General features: G+C 45.0%; 2 protein-coding genes and 1 long non-coding RNA gene across 3 annotated transcripts in view; 2 read left to right on the top strand and 1 right to left on the bottom strand.

Annotated features, from left to right (window-relative positions):
- LOC144728694 (cyclin-dependent kinase 6-like) overlaps nt 1-8,997 on the top strand; it is a 51,641-nt gene extending 42,644 nt beyond the window's left edge. Inside the window, exon 8 of the mRNA XM_078608319.1 lies at nt 951-8,997. Within this exon, the coding sequence (XP_078464445.1) occupies nt 951-1,112 (162 nt within the window). The 3' untranslated portion in view covers nt 1,113-8,997. The remainder of the gene's footprint in view (nt 1-950) is intronic.
- Nucleotides 8,998-11,202: 2,205 nt separating this feature from the next.
- Nucleotides 11,203-17,609, top strand: NAGLU (N-acetyl-alpha-glucosaminidase). The gene is made up of 6 exons (XM_078608304.1): nt 11,203-11,795; nt 13,145-13,292; nt 13,606-13,752; nt 13,940-14,025; nt 14,381-14,637; nt 16,030-17,609. The coding sequence occupies exons 1-6, from the start codon at nt 11,266-11,268 to the stop codon at nt 17,232-17,234; spliced, it is 2,373 nt and encodes a 790-aa protein (XP_078464430.1). The 5' UTR covers nt 11,203-11,265; the 3' UTR covers nt 17,235-17,609.
- Nucleotides 17,610-17,632: 23 nt separating this feature from the next.
- Nucleotides 17,633-18,451, bottom strand: LOC144728707 (uncharacterized). The gene is made up of 2 exons (XR_013587561.1): nt 18,323-18,451; nt 17,633-17,768 (listed from the first exon to the last, which is right to left on the bottom strand). It is a non-coding gene; the product is annotated as an uncharacterized LOC144728707 (long non-coding RNA).
- Nucleotides 18,452-19,139: the final 688 nt, after the last annotated feature.

The raw sequence follows: 19,139 nt of genomic DNA, 5'->3' as shown, positions 1-19,139 counted from the left end.
CATATTCCCACTTCCCGTCACAGCGCCAGCACTTCCGTTTAGCACATCCAGCACTAAGATAACAACAGTAGAACTAGCGTAATTTTACGTTTTATTTTATGCCATCTTTCATGATCTGTGCAGAAAACCAGCGCCTACGTGTATACACGTCCTTGTTCTTGTTGTATTTTTGTACAATGACGGTTTGCTTAGTGTTACCCAGTGTTTCAAGTTTTAAGTTTAATTTCTTAAACCAGGTGAGATCTTAAGAGACCAAGAGAAGTATAATTTGTGAGAGTGACTTGGTGCACGAGACTGTCACTAATTTGTAGGAAATTATAGAACTTGTCAAATTTGGACCCTCACACTTGCAAGTCTTCCTGTGCTAGTGGTGCACTTTTAATCTTCGATGTCTTTGTAGATCTGTGGTCTCCTCATCCGTAGTTTTTATATGGCTTCATGAAACATGTCCATATCTCCCATATTGTGGAATACCTGAAATACTTCTGAAAGTTGAGTTGGCCCAAAGATTATCAAGCCATACTTGCCAGGAAATAGAACATTTTTAAACACTTGTTCCTTTATTTTGTAGCCTTTAGTGATTCAACCCTCCAGAGTTCTGATTAATTGAAACAGGGTCACAATTAAATTAACAATTCTTTGGGCAAATGTTTATTGTCACATTTGTTCCTCGTTTTTTTGGTCTCATTTGGACAGTTTTAATTGTCCCATTAGCCTAAAACTAACAGCATGTAAATCGCATGTATTTTGCAATCATTGTAAATAATAAATTCTCACATCAACGATTCCATCCGTGTATGCTAAACGTCAGAATTGTTACATGCCTCCTATTTTTATTTAGCACTCTCACAAACGTTTCACTTGGTATCGCAACACCATCGCTGACCGCAATGACCGCATCTCATCTATCTCTCTCTCTCTCTCCCCTTTGTGCGCCATGCTTCCTGTAGAAATTGCTCACCTTCAACCCGAGCAAGCGCATCTCTGCGTTGAGCGCTCTCCAGCAGCCGTACTTCTCCGATGCAGGCGAGGCTGAGTGCGAGGGCGCTCACCTCCCGGCCCCTCCGCTGCGCCGTGCCGAGCGGCAGGCGGAGAATGCGCCGCCCTCCTGAACCTCGCACCCCTCCCGACCCGCGGTAGGGGACGGGAGTGTGAAGGGTGCGTGCAGGTGAGCCAGTGGGCTGGGGAGGTTTTGGTGCGGGGTGGGGGGAGGGCATGAGCTGCTCGCCTGCCAGCTGCGGTGGTCGTGTCATGTGGAGCTGGCAGAGGCTGTGGGGACGTCAGCGCTGCTGTTTCAAAAGCAAAACTCAAGAGGAGAAGGACCACCCCTCTGGATGAATCGTCCTCTACAGGGAGCCATCATCACCTTGGCTGGCGAGGACTGCACGAGCAGCCATGGAAGAGCAGCGACCTCTGCTGGGAGTTTGATGGAAGCGTCGGTGATGGCGATAACTATAATTAGAACGACTTAAATTCACACAAAGTTTGTGCAAATTCAGATCAACGATTTTTGGGTTTAGATCGCGTTATTTATAAATGTGTTGTAACCCTCCACCACCCGACACGGCCAATCAGTAAAAAAAGTGTCACGTTGACAAAAGACAAATAGTTCACTGCTTTAGCCCACCGGTGTGTTGAAGCGTGAAACCACAACATTTACAATTTGAGTACGACGTTTCGCTGGTAATTGCATCCAGCATCATCGGGCAATTCGCCAGAATGGTGAGGCTCTGCTGTGTCTCCCGTTCTTATATAGAGCAGCAGCAGGGTGACGTCATCATTAACTCATTAACTCATCAGGTGCAAAGATTTGAGGGGGGGGGTTATTGTAATTATATACTTGATTAGTAATAAGGCTATTGTTACGATGCGAGTTGTAGATTAGTAATCATTTGGAATGTGTTCTATTGTGATTATGCTACATTAATAATCAGTTAGTGCTTGTTTCCCTTATAAGGAATTGTAATGCATCTTATTTAATAATACGCTTCCAGGCCGCACTAAGCCTGTAGCTGTCTGAGCGATTAAAGTTATTTCTGTTTCTCTCAATCTCAATGGATTCTCTAATTAGTCTTTGCCAGTAGTAACTAGTTTTACACAACACTTCAACGTTGTCAAAATCAATTGAGTGTCCCTGTTGACAAGCATGTTTTGCCACTGCCGACAGTTGTGTTTGCGATAGTTTAATATTTCTCTGGTGTTCTTTTAGTCTTACACTAACGTTACGCCCTGTCTGTCCAATATAGCATCTGCCACATACACAATTAATCCGATATACACCTTGAAGTGTTGTGTAAAACTAGTTACTACTGGCAAAGACTAATTAGAGAATCCATTGAGATTGAGAGAAACAGAAATAACTTTAATCGCTCAGACAGCTACAGGCTTAGTGCGGCCTGGAAGCGTATTATTAAATAAGATGCATTACAATTCCTTATAAGGGAAACAAGCACTAACTGATTATTAATGTAGCATAATCACAATAGAACACATTCCAAATGATTACTAATCTACAACTCGCATCGTAACAATAGCCTTATTACTAATCAAGTATATAATTACAATAACCCCCCCCCTCAAATCTTTGCACCTGATGAGTTAATGAGTTAATGATGACGTCACCCTGCTGCTGCTCTATATAAGAACGGGAGACACAGCAGAGCCTCACCATTCTGGCGAATTGCCCGATGATGCTGGATGCAATTACCAGCGAAACGTCGTACTCAAATTGTAAATGTTGTGGTTTCACGCTTCAACACACCGGTGGGCTAAAGCAGTGAACTATTTGTCTTTTGTCAACGTGACACTTTTTTTTTTACTGATTGGCCGTGTCGGGTGGTGGAGGGTTACGACACATTTATAAATAACGCAATCTAAACCCAAAAATCGTTGATTATGAACAATATTGGTCGCGAAAGCCTACGTGTTAAAGCAAATTCAGATCTCGGTGAGATCTCTAACCACAGCGAATGTGTAGCTATGTGTTTTTCTAAATATAACGCATTGAACCCACACCTTTTCTTTAGTGATAAAAAAAAATTCCATCAATATAGGGCCAACTTTGAATGACAAATGGCATTCCTTTTTGGGATAACTGCTCATTCTTTTGACAAAGATATAGGCTTAGAGGCTCGCTTTTGGTTCTGAAAGCACAGGCAAAAAGGCGCGGTTGTGTTTAAATTATTTCCTTGTATCAAGTAATTTATTTTTACAATTGCGTCGCCTTTAAACCACGAAAGAGGGAGAATTGTGAGAACAAAAAAATATTCCAAATGTGTAAGTCGTTAGGGAGTGGCTGTGTGTGACTGCAGTGTAATTCAACACAGTGTTTCAGACGATGTAATGTATGGAGAAGGTGTTGAGGATGTATCAGCTGTGACTAGCAGGGTTGCCCGGGAGCAACACAGGCAAATTCTTCCTACACTCTGCCCTGCCACGTGTGCCCTGCTGAGGGCCTGAGCAGAAGTGTCCACTTTTCTCCCTTCTGTGTGAGTGTTGCGTGCCAAGGTGGCAGCTGGCAAACTCATCATAGTGGGACTTCTCGCAATAATGCACTCCTTTCTTGGAGGCCTCAGCTGCTGCTTCTTTGTGTTTGCTGCATCGTGAAGTGACCGTCCAACCTGGGCATCTGCCTACTTCAAGGTCAACAGAGATAGTGGTAGGGGGGGGGGTGCATCATAATTTTTTTAGTTGATGGGTTACTCGGCCATTCATGGCATTGTTACATTCATGAAGAGCAGGTGAGGGGCAAGGCCAATGCATTTTTGATTGGTCTGAAGACGGCATGGTGGGCATAGTTTGCATAGTTGACACGTACCTGGCTATTCATATACATCCGCGTTGAACGCACATAAATAGTCTGAAAAAAGTTGACCAGCATAGATCACATGTGTAAAAATAAGAGTTTTGTTACTTGAATAATATTACGTTGTAGGGTCATAGTGGAATGTGTTTGGGAGGAAGAGAAGGTGATGTTTGTAGGAGTTTTTATAGATTTTCCCTTTCAGGATCGATCCAATTGAAGAGCAGGGTTATTTTGCTCGCACTTGCCTGGAAAATGCTTCCCGAATGTCACATACAGGCACATTCATAAAATGTCGCTTTATCAATAAATTACCCCGACAAGCTTTCACTGCCATGTCAGCTGTCTGTCTGGGATTCAAGCCAACTGTAAAAACTGACTTATTCAGGCGTTGTATTTTTGTATACTGGATAAGTGTTGTTGAGCATTAAGCTAAATAATTTAACATTTTCCTGATTTATTAAACCCACCTTTTTTTGCTTTCTTGTGCCAAAAACTAAAAATTCAACCCAAATTTTACTCGTTATTTTGAACGTACAAATTTTCCATGTCATCACAGTTGCATTGTAACTGAGTTCACACAATACGATCAATCAATGTTAACTTTAAAAATAAGCGAGGAGTTTTGAGAGTGGAGGAGCTTGCAGTGTTACTCCTCCACCAGGAATCGCCGCCAGTCAGGACATCTCAAGCCACTCTGCCACCTCGACCCAATCTTGATGTTGTCGGCCTAAATTTCACGCTCTCTCACATGGGTACAGACGTTAATATAATTGACAGACTATTTTTACAGTAAATATGCGATTTATATGGCTTGCAATTAAGTTTTTTAAGGATATAAAAGTTCACACTGAACTGATGTTGTGGTAAAACACTTACTAACCAGCGTGGATGCATTTGCTTCCAGAATAGGAGCTTGCATGTGCAGCTCCATCTGTGCCTTGCCTGCGAGTTAATGAATCTTGATTATCAAACCAATTATTCACTGTGAGTTTTGCTTCCATTGCATAGTTTATCTTAATTCAGCAGGCAATACATTTGCTAAAGTGCCTTGCTAAATTTGTAGAGCATTCGAATCAGCTTCTCCAGTGCTGCACTTCCAGCTGATGTCAGATACCTGGGCTAAAGATGTTATGCATTTGTTCTCCCTGAATGCCAGCAGATGTGGAGGTGACAGCCTTCTGCGTTATTGCAGTATTGCCTATTATTGAGACTGGGCTGATACTGGTGAGAATGGCAAGACGAAAACAAATTAAAACACGAAATAGGTCGGTGTCTAAATTGCCTTAAATTTACACTTGGTATTACACACTGTTAATCATTACAGAATAGTGACCTGGATAGCATAAAGTGGTTACAATGGTCGTGGCACCGCACCATTATACCTTTGGCCCTTTGAGCTAGGTTCCATTTAAATTCCAATTAACATTGATGGTCTCTGCTAAGTCAATTATGCATTAAATGAGGATGTGGGGGGAGTCCCTCCTCAGGGTCACTTGAAACCTGTGATGTGCATCCAACACCGTTTCTGTTCGTGGAGTTGTTGCTGCACTGGGCCGCTGATTTCTGGACCAGAGTGACTCTCGGAGGGGTTGACTTGATTGTGCGCAAGTCAGAAAACAAGTGCCTGTTGGTCATGGAGCACAGTCGCATGAGAGAGGGTGGCCTGGTGCCCTGTACTCAGGCCGTTCCTAAGAGGCTGTCCATGAAGCTGATCGTAATGTCAATGTGTAGTCTGATGTGCTCTTGGGTAGCATGAATATTTGCACCATCAGCTGCTTGTGCATTGCATTGTACGTGCACTGCTGTGCTAATGTTAAACTCGAAGCATTCAATCTGACACCTGTCCGGTTGTCTATCGCGGTATTGTAGAACCTGTACATTACTATGCAGTTCAGGTTTATCATTGCATGCAAAACTATAGAGGACATTTTGTTAATGTTACCGTTGGTTTTATAACCAATTAATAAGTACATGCGCTGTGTCTATATTACGACCTGCAACTAATGGGATGTTTTTGTGTGCTAACATACTAACTTCCATTCTTGGATAATTGGAAAACCATTTCTAAAACCTGCATGTGCTTTCAGGCAGCTATCTACAACAACAACAACAAGATCAGTTTAATTTGCACAATTAAATGTCGTAGTAGTCTGTGTGTACGTTTCAGACTCTGGAATTGTAATGTTATCTTTTTTTTCGTCCCGGTTCTGCAAAAACCAAATTCCTCAATGTAGACGGTAAAACTAACGGCACAGCGCTCGCAAACGTACCTAAAGGGACCAAAGTAGCTGCTCCAGCCACTGCCGGCTTATTTATTTGATCTAACATGCACATGAACACAGGGAATGGTATTCAAAACCTTATACACTTCAGGGCAGACAGCAAACCAATTCAATACACGGAAAAGCTTATTTTAGAGATGAGGTATTTATTGTGTACATCAAAACATAAAACGTAAAAAAAAAATCACTTAACGCTGCTATTGAACTGTCAGGAACAACTTTTGTAAGCTCTAAAGGTGTTAGAGCTCTTGTACAGAATGACACTGCAGTAATTGTAAGCGGATGGTCGGACTCCGTGATAAACGCTGCAGAGGCTCAACCGTAACAGTCGCTGCTCTACTCACAGAATTGCCGCCTCCATATAGAGGCGAAGGGAGGGCCTTGGTGGTTTGGTCTGGGTTTGCTTTTGTGTTTGTGCATACTATGCTCATTAGATTAAACTTGAGCTGCAGGTTGTTTAAACGTGAATTGGAGCCAACGCAGTAAATGTACACTGCTCAGCTGTTCGTTAACTATCCCATTGTCTAGGAAGAAGAGTGTACAATCAGGCTGTATGTTTATGCAACTTCTGTACAAGCGTAGTGATATTTTAAAAATCACCAGCTAACAAGAGTCGCAGGGTGATGATGGTAATTGCATGTCTTTGACATGTTTGCCTTATGTGTTCACGTTTGCTCCTTCACACGTTGGTTTTTGTTGTTTCCAACCTGCACCACAGTGGAGACACAATATTTTCTGGCCTGTAACCAGGCCTTTTGGATGCAGCATCAACAGCCATACTTGAACCCTTCGAACCAGAGAGTGGTCTCGTCATGGGACCCGACTCATATGTTGCCTCACTGCCGCAAAAGGGTTTAAGATAACGGTCTTAACTGTCATTACCAAAAATCAAAAAAAAAATTTGTTTCAAAACTTGTGTCATCAACATTTTGATGGGAATTGTTATTGCTTGCTCACGTGTGTTTAAAAAAAACATTTTAAAATCTTAAATTTGTTGTAACAATGTTGGAGAAGTAAAAATGGTGCCTTTTTGGGGTATTTAAGTCCTGTGATTTTTCTCGTGATAACGACGTGTCTAAAGAATTTCATAAACCAGAGATCACTGCCTTGTTATTTCTCATGGCCTTCCATTGGAATGCGTGTTTACTCAATGAAGATTGGCTACCAAGCCAAGATCACTGCCGTTCTCGTTGGCATGCAAAGGCATGCTTTGTGCTACTTCAAAATAATGTCAATAAGTGACTTTTGCTGAAGAATGATTTGTCTCTGCTGCCAGAGTGGGTGCACAAATGTCTCTACTGCCAATGTTGGTACACAAAATAAGTGCCTAGAAAATAGTATCTTCAAGTCGTTTTGTATTGTTTTGCTTTCAGTCTCATACTCGAAAATGTAAATGTTTCGTTTCTGCATTGCCGCTGTGTGGTGCTAGTTGACCGTTGTAATGCAAAGTAAAAATGGGAAAATCACAGTAATTCTTTGGTGCAATTAATTGACTGTGTTTGGAGTCTTAGTTTTATGCATGGTTCATTATGATGTTCAGTAAAATGTTTTTATACAATGCTGCCATGGCAAAATGAACATAATACTGGATGTAAACACATATAGTGTTGGGCATGTAATGCATTTCAAAGTTGTAGTTGCAAACAACAATATTGATATGGAACTCACATTGCTGACATCACTCGTGCTCACTGATGTGTTATTTTAGAATTTGCTCTTGGGAGTAATTTATCACCTGCCAATTTTTTTCCGCATTAAAAAGCACGGTTGATATGGGTTCTTTTGTGCATATTCGTGCAGGAAAATCGGAAAGCGACAGCCCATGCCTTTTTTTCCATTACTGCATCTCTTGAGTGCAGTATTCCAATGCATTAGTGTAGGTTTGCCAGTTGCAACATCTGTGGCAAATAACTCAGAAAATTGGTCAGAAGTGGGAGTGAGCGGTGAGGATGGTTTTCGTGTGTCACGTGCCCTTTTGGTACTGGACACCTCACTGCCTACGAGGACCGTGTTTAATTACATTTCTAGAGGTCTTCCACCTCGCAGGTATCACGTTTACCGTGTCTCCAGTTTAAGGAGATTAAATTGAAACGTTGCATATAAGCTCTTTTTGATTAATGGTAAAAATGAATCTGCAGGGGAGTGGAGTTAAAAATAAACTGAATTGCTTATGCAAATGATAAACACAAGCATCATTAGCAATGTATTATTCTCTCGTACGGTAGTTGCAGTAACTTGACCTCTATGGAATAGGTCACAGATTCGCTCTGGGAATTGATGTTGGCACAAAGGCCTGAGTGGCTCACACACATCGAATGAAAGTTATTTACAACTTATTTTGTAATGCAGTGCCATGCCACAACGTTGCAAACCTCCCAAGAGCTTGTTGCTGCTTGAGTATGTTTGATGTGTTGTGTATCATCTGAGAATTGCCAGTGAGACACAGTAAATCATGTAAAAACCTACGATTCACCTTGAATGACAGTTTATTTCTGCAAGATTGTCACAGAGCTTTTAATCTGTATTCATGATCTGTTGAAGAAAATTCACAACGTCGACAGAAAGTATCTCTTTGCATTTAATGTGTAATGTTTTTGCTAAATGTTTGAAACGTTGAGCATGTGGTCTCACACACCTTTTCAGATATCTCCCTGCGTGCGTGCCCGGGGCATCATTTTTCCTGCTTTCAAATTTGGGCTTTATTGGATGTATTATTTAATGAAGTATACTTTTCGTTGTGTTTTGTCTGCAAAATGCTTCCCATCATTCCACAAAAGCGCTGGGCTGTGTGGTGCCATCGGCCCACCTCCCACCCCGGCAGTAAAGGTGCCGGACTGCACACCTTCTAACACTATGGTCCAATCAAAACACTGTACACCACTTGAATACAATAAAGTAAAACTCTGCATAGCCCGTGCGTCTTGCGTGTTTCGTATTATTTTCTGGAAAAGGGTTCAATACATCGGTTGTGCACTCTTTTGCAAATACAGAACACGGACACCTCTTATCCGTGGTGATGTGGGGACGAATATCGGATGCACTATTATCCATTGTGCAATCCGTAAATTGACTACTTATCTGCGGGGGAAATCATGGATAATTGCAGATAATAGGATGAATTTGCTGATTAACCCTATATATTCTGTGGATAATCGGAAGCCATTCCGCAAAGCAGGATGGGAAAAACGAATTGCACTAAATAGAATGCCACGGATAATTGTAGTTTCTGTGGAACCAACATCCCACGGATAATAGGGTCATGGGTAATAAGAGTTCTATATTGCTTTAATTCATGAAATGTATTGATTTCTTTCCCAACACTTTAATCAAAATATTTTCATTTATGTTTGCAGTAGAGTGGTTTACATTACCTATTTTCTCTGCTTTTAAAATGAATCCACTTTGGAGGGTGCATTACATTGACGTGATGGAGGTAGCCAATTGAAAATTATATATTTCTTCCAATTTAAAAATACTGTGGACTATCTGTAATATACAATTTGCCTTTTAAAATCTAGAATTTACTGAGATGTATTGTTGGATATGTTTTCTTTGCAAGTGTTACTGCAGATTCCCCATGAGGGATTTATAATTAGTCATGTATTTTGGCAACTGGTGGCACAGGTTTATATAGAGCTTTGGTTGAAACACGTTAACACCACACCTTTGGTCGCATAACCTTTTATTTCTCCTAAGTTGCCAGTCTTTTGTTTTTAAAATCAACATTTCCCAGGTGTGTCTTACAAGAGTTGTCCATCAGTGTTCTCCGCCTTGTAAAATATAATTCACAAGCGGAGAAAAAAAGGTAAAAAGAACACGTTTTTAAAAACTTGAAAAACACTTGACTATTGTCCTCATTAAAATACTGTACCTTATAAAAATGTGTAGGTGGATAACATTGTAGGAAGTACATCTTTAAGACATGGCAAGTTAATTATAAACTCGTGAGAGGTGGTGTTTCGTACACAGCCGTCAATTTAAACCCTGTGTAGAGTACTGTATATGTTGAACGTCTTTCGCACCGTACCTAGCCAACCGTGCTAATCGGACTGGACAGTTACGATTGATGTATTATGGACTGGACCAGTGTTCTTCACTAATTTTCAGAGGGGGCGAGGGGGGAGCATTTTCGCCGATAAGACATCAGTGTGAGGGCCGCCACATTTGAAACCATTCGTTTTTGCAGCATAATGAGGCGTTTTCACGTTTGTGTATTGTCGGGGGTCGCAATAAAGGCCTCCAGGGGCCTCCCTAAAGGCCACCAGGGGCCTCACTAAAGGCCGCCAGGGGCCACACTAAAGGCCACCAGGGGTCACACTAAAGGTCACCAGGGGCCTCCCTAAAGGCCACCAGGGCCCTCACTAAAGGCCACCAAGGGCCTCACTGAAGGTCCCCAGGGGCTGCACTGAAGGCCACCAGGGGCCTCACTGAAGGTCCCCAGGGGCTGCACTGAAGGCCACCAGGGACCTCACTAAAGGCCACCAGGGACCTCACTAAAGGCCACCAGGGGCCTCACTGAAGGTCCCCAGGGGCCGCACTAAAGGCCACCAGGGGCCGCAGGTGGCTTGCGGGCCTAGCAATGAAGAACGCTGGGCTGGATAGTCACAATTTACCACTTTGTCCATGGACCCGTGTGTAACCTTGCCATCACGTGCAGCCTGGCTATGATCTGTTATAATCTGATGACTATTAAATCTAGCCATGCCCCTAGACCCAATTACATCCCAATCGGACCTTGTTATGCACCAGTGCCCCTGTGTAGCCCGGCCCTAGCTTTGGGACTTAAATTTATCCCAGCAATGCTCCCAGACCCCCATGTAACACAGCCATGCCCAATAATAAAATCTGTAAATGACGAAACAAACCATCATAAACCAGTGCAGGCCAAGTAAGCATACGTTTCAAACAACACACGGAAGTTCACAATGCAGTTATTCGTGAAGTGTTGGTGGTTCTTTTTGCATGACGGTGGCAATAGTGCTCGTTGAACACACGTCTGTGCATTGTTTAAAACTAGCCATGCCCCCAAATGTCAAGCGAGACCACCCCACCCACCCCCAGCATTGCTTTCAGGGCGGTTCTGCGTGCGTGTTTCCTCTACTCGCTCCGCCCTGAACACGGTGGGTGCGGGGAAGGAGGGGGAAGGAGAGAGAAGCAGAGGGACAACGGTAGTGGTGGATGATCTTGCCCTCCATCGCCCATCTCCCTGCGATGTCCCCATGCCTCCGCTCGAGGTCCCCGCCGGACCGAGGCGGGTCCCCTGGCACCCGGTCCCGCGTGGCCCTTTCGGGGCTCGCTTGGCCTCTCCTCTTCCTCTGCCGGCTCGGGGTCGTGTTCGGCTCTCCGGAGGGCCAGTCCGGCTCGGGGTCCGGGGTGTTCGGCCTGTCCTCCCCCACCGAGCCGCGCACGCAGTCCAGGGCGGTGCAGCTGCTGATCGAGCGGCTGCTGCCGGGCCGGTCGGGCGAATTCTCGGTGTCCGTGGACCCGGCCGTGGCCCGTGCGGCACCCGGCGGTGCCTTCGAGCTGCAGAGCGGCGCCGACGGCCGCCTCGAGGTGCGGGGCAGCAGCGGCGTAGCGGCCGCCTCGGGCTTCTACTTCTTCCTGAAGCGCCACTGCGGCTGTCACGTGTCGTGGTCCGGGGCGCAGCTTCGCCTGCAGAGGCCCCTGCCTCGGGTGCCGGGCCTCGTGCGTGTGGAGAGCCCCAACAGGCGAGCGGGGGGTGGAGAACACGGGGACAGCACCGCCACTGACTGACTGGCAGTGACCCTGGCCCTTCACTCTGACCCTGCCCTTCACTCTGACCCTGACCTTCACACTGACACTGACCTTCACCCTGACACTGACCCCGCCCTTCACTCTGACCCTGACCCTGCCCTTCACTTTGACCCTGCCCTTCACTCTGACCCTGCCCTTCACACTGACCCTGGCCCTTCACACTGACCCTGCCCTTCACCCTGACACTGCCCTTCCCTCTTGACACTGACCCTGCCCTTCGCTCTGACCCTGCCCTTCACCCAGACACTGACCCTGCCCTTCACCCAGACACTGACCCTGCCCTTCACTCTGACACTGCCCTTCACTCTGACACTGGCCCTGCCCTTCATCCTGACACATCCCAGGGCCCTGACACTGACCTACCCCTTTCGAATCAAAATCTGTATTTATCCTGGAGGAATCCGATGAGCTATGAAGCTGTTTTTCACAGATATCTCGTGTTTTCGGGTCAGCAAGTTACAGCATCAAACAATACAAACTATCCAAATAGGAGTGCAAAATAGAAAAAAAATTCACCATGGCACACTGATCTTGAAACACCCACTTAGAGGACAATATAAGAAATGGACATGCATCTAATGATTATTCTGACATTAACGTGAAGAAACTAAATATATATTCATATATCTGTCCGAAAGTATTGATAAAAAAGGTTTGCTTGTGTTGAACCACAATGTTGCTTACATTATGCACTCTCAGAAGCCCTTGTGGTTGATGGGAAGTGTAAACAAAGACTTTATTTTACGTGGACGGACAGATACGTGAAGATGTGTTTATTTATTTTGGTTTATTATTCCACAACTACGCTAATTATGATGTGTTCACGGGAAGTGGCGTGTTTGGCCAGTCCTAAATCTATCCCTATTCAAAGGAACAATGTTAACAGAATATTGCCCTGCCTCTAACCCCAACACTCAAGTGAACATCTAATCCTTTAAACCTCGCCCATCAGCCTGCACGGTTATGTGGTGATGGAGAAACAATGCCACATCCTACTGGCATTAACCCCGATTAAAACACCAAGAGAGCATAGTCCTGCATTTAGCCTGACGCTGACATGACCCGATCGAGTTCGGGGGCAGGTGGATCTGTTTGCCCCAGTCTTCGGATCTAAGGTGGCATCAAAAAGGACATCATGGACCTTAGAATGAGCCACAGGGCACCTCATCTGACATTTTCCCTGGTCCTCCAAATGTCGTTTTTGCAGCCATAGCAACAGGACATTGGCTGAACCCTGATGTAAATAAACCTGACCCCTAACCCGGGGCTTGTGCACTTTCAGGTTCCGCTATTACCAGAACGTGTGTACGCCAAGCTACTCGGCTGTGTGGTGGAGCTGGAAGCGCTGGCAGCAGGAGATCGACTGGATGGCCCTGAATGGCATCAACCTCCCACTCGCCCTCACCGGACAGGAGGCCATTTGGCAGAAGGTTCTGCTTGCCAGTGTGGAATACTGCTCTGAGAATAAAGACCTTCGAACTGCACTTTCAGTTGGATTGAGAAATCATTAATTCATGTGACAATGTATCTACTGTATGTACTGTAAATACATAACCTTTGTGCAGATTAGTAAATTGTATCTGCGATTACGTATTTGCACACTAGCTGACCTTTGTTACACCATTTAAAAAGTGCAGAACCTTCCATTGTTTGAGTGCATTTTCACATGCCCTTGTTTTGGTGCCTTGACATTGATGTTCTCTCATGCTAATACTATCCCTATTCCCTCGCGTGTAACTCCAGGTCTACCTGGCGCTGGGGCTAACGCAGGCAGAGTTTGATGCGTTCATGGTGGGCCCTGCCTTTCTGGCCTGGCAGCGCATGGGCAACTTGCACAGCTGGGCAGGACCACTGCCGCAGAGCTGGCAACAAGGACAGCTCGCCCTTCAGGTTGTTGCCTCCGGATGTTTCCCCATGCATGTTTATGTAACAGAGGCACACAGACGAAGCTGCAATACTTCCTTCCCAGACTCAAACCAACACGCTGTTCGGTTGCCCACGCTTTGAACATTATCGAATCACGTTACGCGTACTCTTGTGATTTTTAGTGAGGCTGTTGTGATGCGGTGTTTTGCAGATGAAGATTGTGAAACGGATGCGCTCATTTGGGATGATGCCCGTCCTCCCCGCGTTTGCTGGCCATGTTCCTGAGGCCATCACTCGGTGAGCCAACACGCCGGGTAACAAGACTCGGGCTGTGCCTCATGAGGATGTAGAGATGTGTTGTGAAACAAAATGATTTTCTGAATAATGTGGTCCTTTCGACTTTGGTAATGGTTATTTTCTGATTTTAAAATGTCCTTTTTTACACTATCATATGACTGCTTTTTGCAATCACGACAACTCGAGGAATAAACTGAAAATTCTGAATGTTTCAGCTAGGTCTATGGAGGGTTTACATGTATTGCTATTAACGGCTGTGGAGCAGCAATTTGCATTGTAATGAACAACTTTCAAGGACGATCACTGTGTGGGAGGAGGCCATCATTCATGATGCCATGTCCTATTTTTCTTGCAGGGTGTTTCCAAAGGCCAACGTGACGCGTCTGGGCACGTGGGGCCACTTTGACTGCAACTGCTCCTGCACGTTCCTGCTGAGCCCAGAGGATCCACTATTCCGCACCATCAGCAGCGCATTCCTTTCCAGGATCATCGCGACGCTGGGCACAGACCATGTGTACAGTGCCGATACCTTCAACGAAAACACACCCTCCTCCTCGGAGCCCACCTACCTTGGCAGCTTGAGCGCCTCCATTTACAAGTCCATGACAGCCGGTAGGTGTGAGTGGTTCGCACCTGATGCTTTACCCACCTTATTGTTTTAAACTCGTAAACATACACTTATTTTTTATTTAAAGTTTCCGTGACTGCAGGGATTCATATTTTTGGTTCTTTCGGTAAAGTCAAGTAGAAGGGAAATAATAAAATAAAAAAGATATAAAACAATAAAAAGTATCACGACGTTTCGACTGCAACACCACCAGCAATCACCATCAGGTGTGAAATCCACAGCAAGAATATTTGAAAAAAGTGGCGGTTTTTCCTAACGTCATAATTTTATTATTTCCCTTCTCCGTGACTTTACTGAAAGAACCAAGAATATACATACACTTATTGTAAGCACAACGTCACAAAGCCTCTCTGCTCAAACGAGCAGTAACCTTGGTGTCATTTAATGTTTTAATTGGTGGCTCTAAATCTGTTGGGCACAGCGGTGGCTAGATGCCATCCTCCTCCCCTGGTATGAAGGAGGGTGTGGGTTCGACCCCGACCCTGACGCCTGTCTATTTGGACTTTGCATGTCCTCCCCTTGGTCTCGTGGATTTCTATCAGAGCCCTCCTGGTTTTTCCCTCCACATTCAGAATAAACATGCATTTAGATTATTTGGCTGCTATAAAGTTCCACATGATAAGCCACTTCATTGAGCTATCATTTGTGGCCAGGTCACCTCTAAAAAAAGAGCTATACAGCTTAGTGGGCTTTACCTGGTAAAATAAAAAAATATTTCGTTTTGTTTTAGTTTAGGTTCCTTTATCTCCAAAGCGCAACCATCGTTCACTTCCCACAAGGTGGCACTGTACTCGTTTTATAAACCTCAGAGGACTGTGGTGGTGGGTCAACTCCTGACTCGGATTAACATATTCAATCTTCCGCGAGCCAGTCATGTAGTCTGCCACTACCATTCCACCAGATTATATTACCGCATAAATATTTAAACCCGAATGTCAGTAAATTGTGTCAGTTTTCTCGTTAAATATTAAGCTCCTAAACAAATTTCATTGCTACAAGTGTACAGCATTTTGATTTATCATTGGAACCTTATGGTGGGACCCCGGGGTCCAGAATAAACGGAAGTCAAAATCGTAATTGATCAATTTATTTTTGGCGACTCCGTCCCACCGCGCACATAAATTCCGTAACCCACCTGGCACGGATCATTCTGTTGTCATGTCGTCCAAGCGCAGCAAGGACGAATGCGCACAAGAAACAAAACTTTGAATAGCGCATCGTGTAGAGCTCGTCGAGAGGAACAGATTGCCGTATCGTTCACCTTCAACACAACATACAATTACGTCGCAACGCAGTTTACGTAAGAGCCGGGGGCTTACAGGACCCCGGTGTCCCGCCATAAGGTTAATTTGTATTTCTTTTTTCGCCCAAATTAGTGGACAGCAAAGCAGTGTGGCTGATGCAAGGCTGGCTGTTCTACCACAACCAAGACTTCTGGCAGCCACCCCAAGTCCAGGCTCTGCTTAAGAGCGTCCCTCAAGGCAGTATGTTGGTACTCGACCTTTTCGCGGAAACTTTCCCTGTCTACAAAATGACAGAATCCTTCTATGGCCAGCCGTTCATCTGGTGCATGCTGCACAACTTCGGGGGGAACCACGGTCTATTTGGCAAAGTGGAGAGCGTGAACACGGGACCGGCGGCCGCACGCGCTTTCGAGGGATCCACGATGGTGGGCACCGGACTCGCTCCTGAGGGCATCGAGCAGAACGACGTGGTGTACGAGTTGATGAATGAGAAGGGGTGGAGCGATGAGCCGGTGGACCTCGCGACTTGGGCTGGCGACTACGGCACACGCAGGTACGGAGTGGCAAACGCGAACGCCATCGCGGCGTGGAGGCTGCTCTTCCGGAGTGTTTATAACTGCACCACCGATGTTGTGGACCACAACCGGAGCCCGCTCGTGTGGCGACCGTCGCTCAAACTCAGCACGGCGACGTGGTACAATGCCAGCGACCTTACCCTGGCGTGGGAGCTGCTGCTGAATGGCTCTGAGCAGTTCGGCACGAGTCAGACCTTTCTATACGACTTGACGGACGTGAGTCGGCAAGCGATGCAGCTGCTGGTGTCTCACTTTTACGAGAGGGTGCGCTCTGCGTTTGCCGCACGTTCTCTCCGCGAGCTGCTTGAGGCGAGTGGCATCATTGTCGAGGATCTCTTCCCTGACCTGGATGCCCTCCTGGCGAGCGACGGTCACTTCCTGCTGGGTCGCTGGCTGCGCGATGCAGCTGCCATGGCCACGTCGCCCTCAGAGGCCGCCATGTACGACTTCAACGCCCGCAATCAGATCACGCTGTGGGGACCCAAAGGCAACATCCTTGACTATGGCAACAAGCAGTGGGCGGGACTGGTGCAGGATTACTATGCCCCACGCTGGAAGCGCTTTGTCAACATGCTCGTGGAGAGCATCAGCAGTGGACTGCCCTTCCACCAGGATGAGTTTAATGCCCAGGCTTTCCTACTGGAGAGCGCCTTTGTGTCCAATGGGAAGAAATACCCCACAGCACCCGTGGGAGACACCTTGAGCATTGCCAGAAAGCTCTTTCAGAAGTACAAGAGTTACCTGCATGGCATAGGGTGGTGATGTCTTCTATTTGTATTATACAGTCACTTTGCACTATCTTGATGTTGATTGCATTTCATTTCCTGGCGTAACCTGTGTGTCATGCACATAATGTGCAGTGGATATATAGATCTCGAGGGACACTATATGGTTGATGTTATATGTACACGGTTAATAATGTGGTCTTCAATGATTAAAAAAAAAAATTCTTACAGATACTGTTTGCACACATATGGGTGAACTGCCTTGGGTGTGTATCGGTTGGTATGTGCAGCATTCTCTTTATGTGCAAAATTTACCCAATGTCTAAACTAGAGGAAGAAGTTGTATAATTGTTTTTATAAATGTTTGAACAGAATATAAATATTTTTGAAATAAAGACATTTTTCACTGTTATTTTTCATGGAAAAAACGCGGGCAATGGGAAATGCCTGTTTTATTTCAACAAATTAAACAATAAACATGCACACACACAGATATTCATAAAGATAACAGAATGCTTTAAACAAGATCGTTCATCTTGGACATTTGTTTCGGTTTGAAGTAGTTTTTCATCTGAAAAACAAAACAATTGAAAATGGCGTTAAATTAAATTATCACAAGTAGAACAGCAATAGTATGTATGTTGAACTTCTTTCGCACCGTACGTCACCAACCGTGCTAATCGGAGGTGCGTAGACATTGAGGATGCTGGTTTAATGGTTAGCGCATCGGGCTTGCAATCCAGAGATCACGGTTCAATTTCATTGCACGGCAGTTGAAACAATCCCCACTGCCTCTGTCCATCCATCAGAATAAATGTGTACACAGTTGATCGGCAGGTCGTGTATAGCGGGATAAAGTGGGTACTCTGACCTCTTCCAAGACATCTGGCTAGTGTGGAAGAGTAGGTTAAGTACCCCCTGGACAGGTTTTCCATAGCTCCCTCTAGTGGAGCCCTTTCAACACCAGTGGTGTGAGCAAGTAATTGCAGAGCTGCGCCGTAATATATATTGTTAGCCACCGGTGACTCATTCAAAACCAATCATTCCTTGCCACTTCCCTTTCTCAATGGAAACCTTGGTCCCATAAAATAGACCCAAGGCTTGCCCTGGGTGTCTGGTGCTCACCATATAAGACTGCGGGGGGAAGGTGAGGGGTGGGCGTCGGGGCTGCCAGACAGATGGGAACACCGGTGGCCCACCTGTCTCACCGTCCTTGGCTTGGCCATAAAGAAATGCTTGCATTGTCCGTAGAAACTGCACAGACACATATAAAAGACAAAGACAGTTTTAGCCTTATAAAGACCTGAGTTCAAATTCTGTTGGTAACCTACCAAGGCCAGCACTGCACAGGATGAGGTGATATGGTCAGCACTAGCATTGCTGCCTATATCTTCCCATTAGTGATGCTCTTATATTCCACCGTGCATTCATTTAATACTGGAAACAGTGAAGTCCAGGACAGTTTCATGCACAGCTTGCCATTTGTTTATTTTCCTTGATTCAAATTTTATCTAAGTCACCAGGATCTGAACTCGGTCTGATTTAGCAGTATAACATTGCTCCCACAATAGATTTACACACACGAATACACCTATTAGTATGACGTATCAAAGGAGAAAAATCCTGCTTTTGAGCACGTTATTGAGAGCATCACAGTACATGAGGAAATGATGAGACCAGTATAATGCATGAAATCCTGTTGACATCTTAATTTTCCATAAAATATCCTAAGAATGGGTGTTGAGAATAGGTTTTCCCCTTTTATCTGGCAACAAAGCAGGTGTTAAGTTGTTAAAACACCAAACTGAAACCTTTCACAAGGAATCATGTCTGCATTAACCACAATACTTGTGGTCAAAATGCAAACAAAAAACATACTGATAATTATATGCATTGTCTTTGAAACGGATTGTTCCACACCAGAGACAGCCTTCTTTTGAGC

Source organism: Lampetra planeri, chromosome 2, assembly GCF_965212315.1.
Source record: "Lampetra planeri chromosome 2, kcLamPlan1.2.h2, whole genome shotgun sequence".
NCBI lineage: Eukaryota > Metazoa > Chordata > Hyperoartia > Petromyzontiformes > Petromyzontidae > Lampetra > Lampetra planeri.
Note: the sequence above shows the minus strand (reverse complement) of the source record. Positions and strands in the feature narration are given on the sequence as shown.

Bases quoted from the DNA above. Each gene is read 5' to 3' on its own strand.
- NAGLU (XM_078608304.1), top strand. From the start codon at position 11,266: ATGATCTTGCCCTCCATCGCCCATCTCCCTGCGATGTCCCCATGCCTC. The intron at 13,753-13,939 runs GTTGTTGCCTCC...GGTGTTTTGCAG, and splicing joins AAGGACAGCTCGCCCTTCAG to ATGAAGATTGTGAAACGGAT. The intron at 14,026-14,380 runs GTGAGCCAACAC...TTTTTCTTGCAG, and splicing joins GTTCCTGAGGCCATCACTCG to GGTGTTTCCAAAGGCCAACG.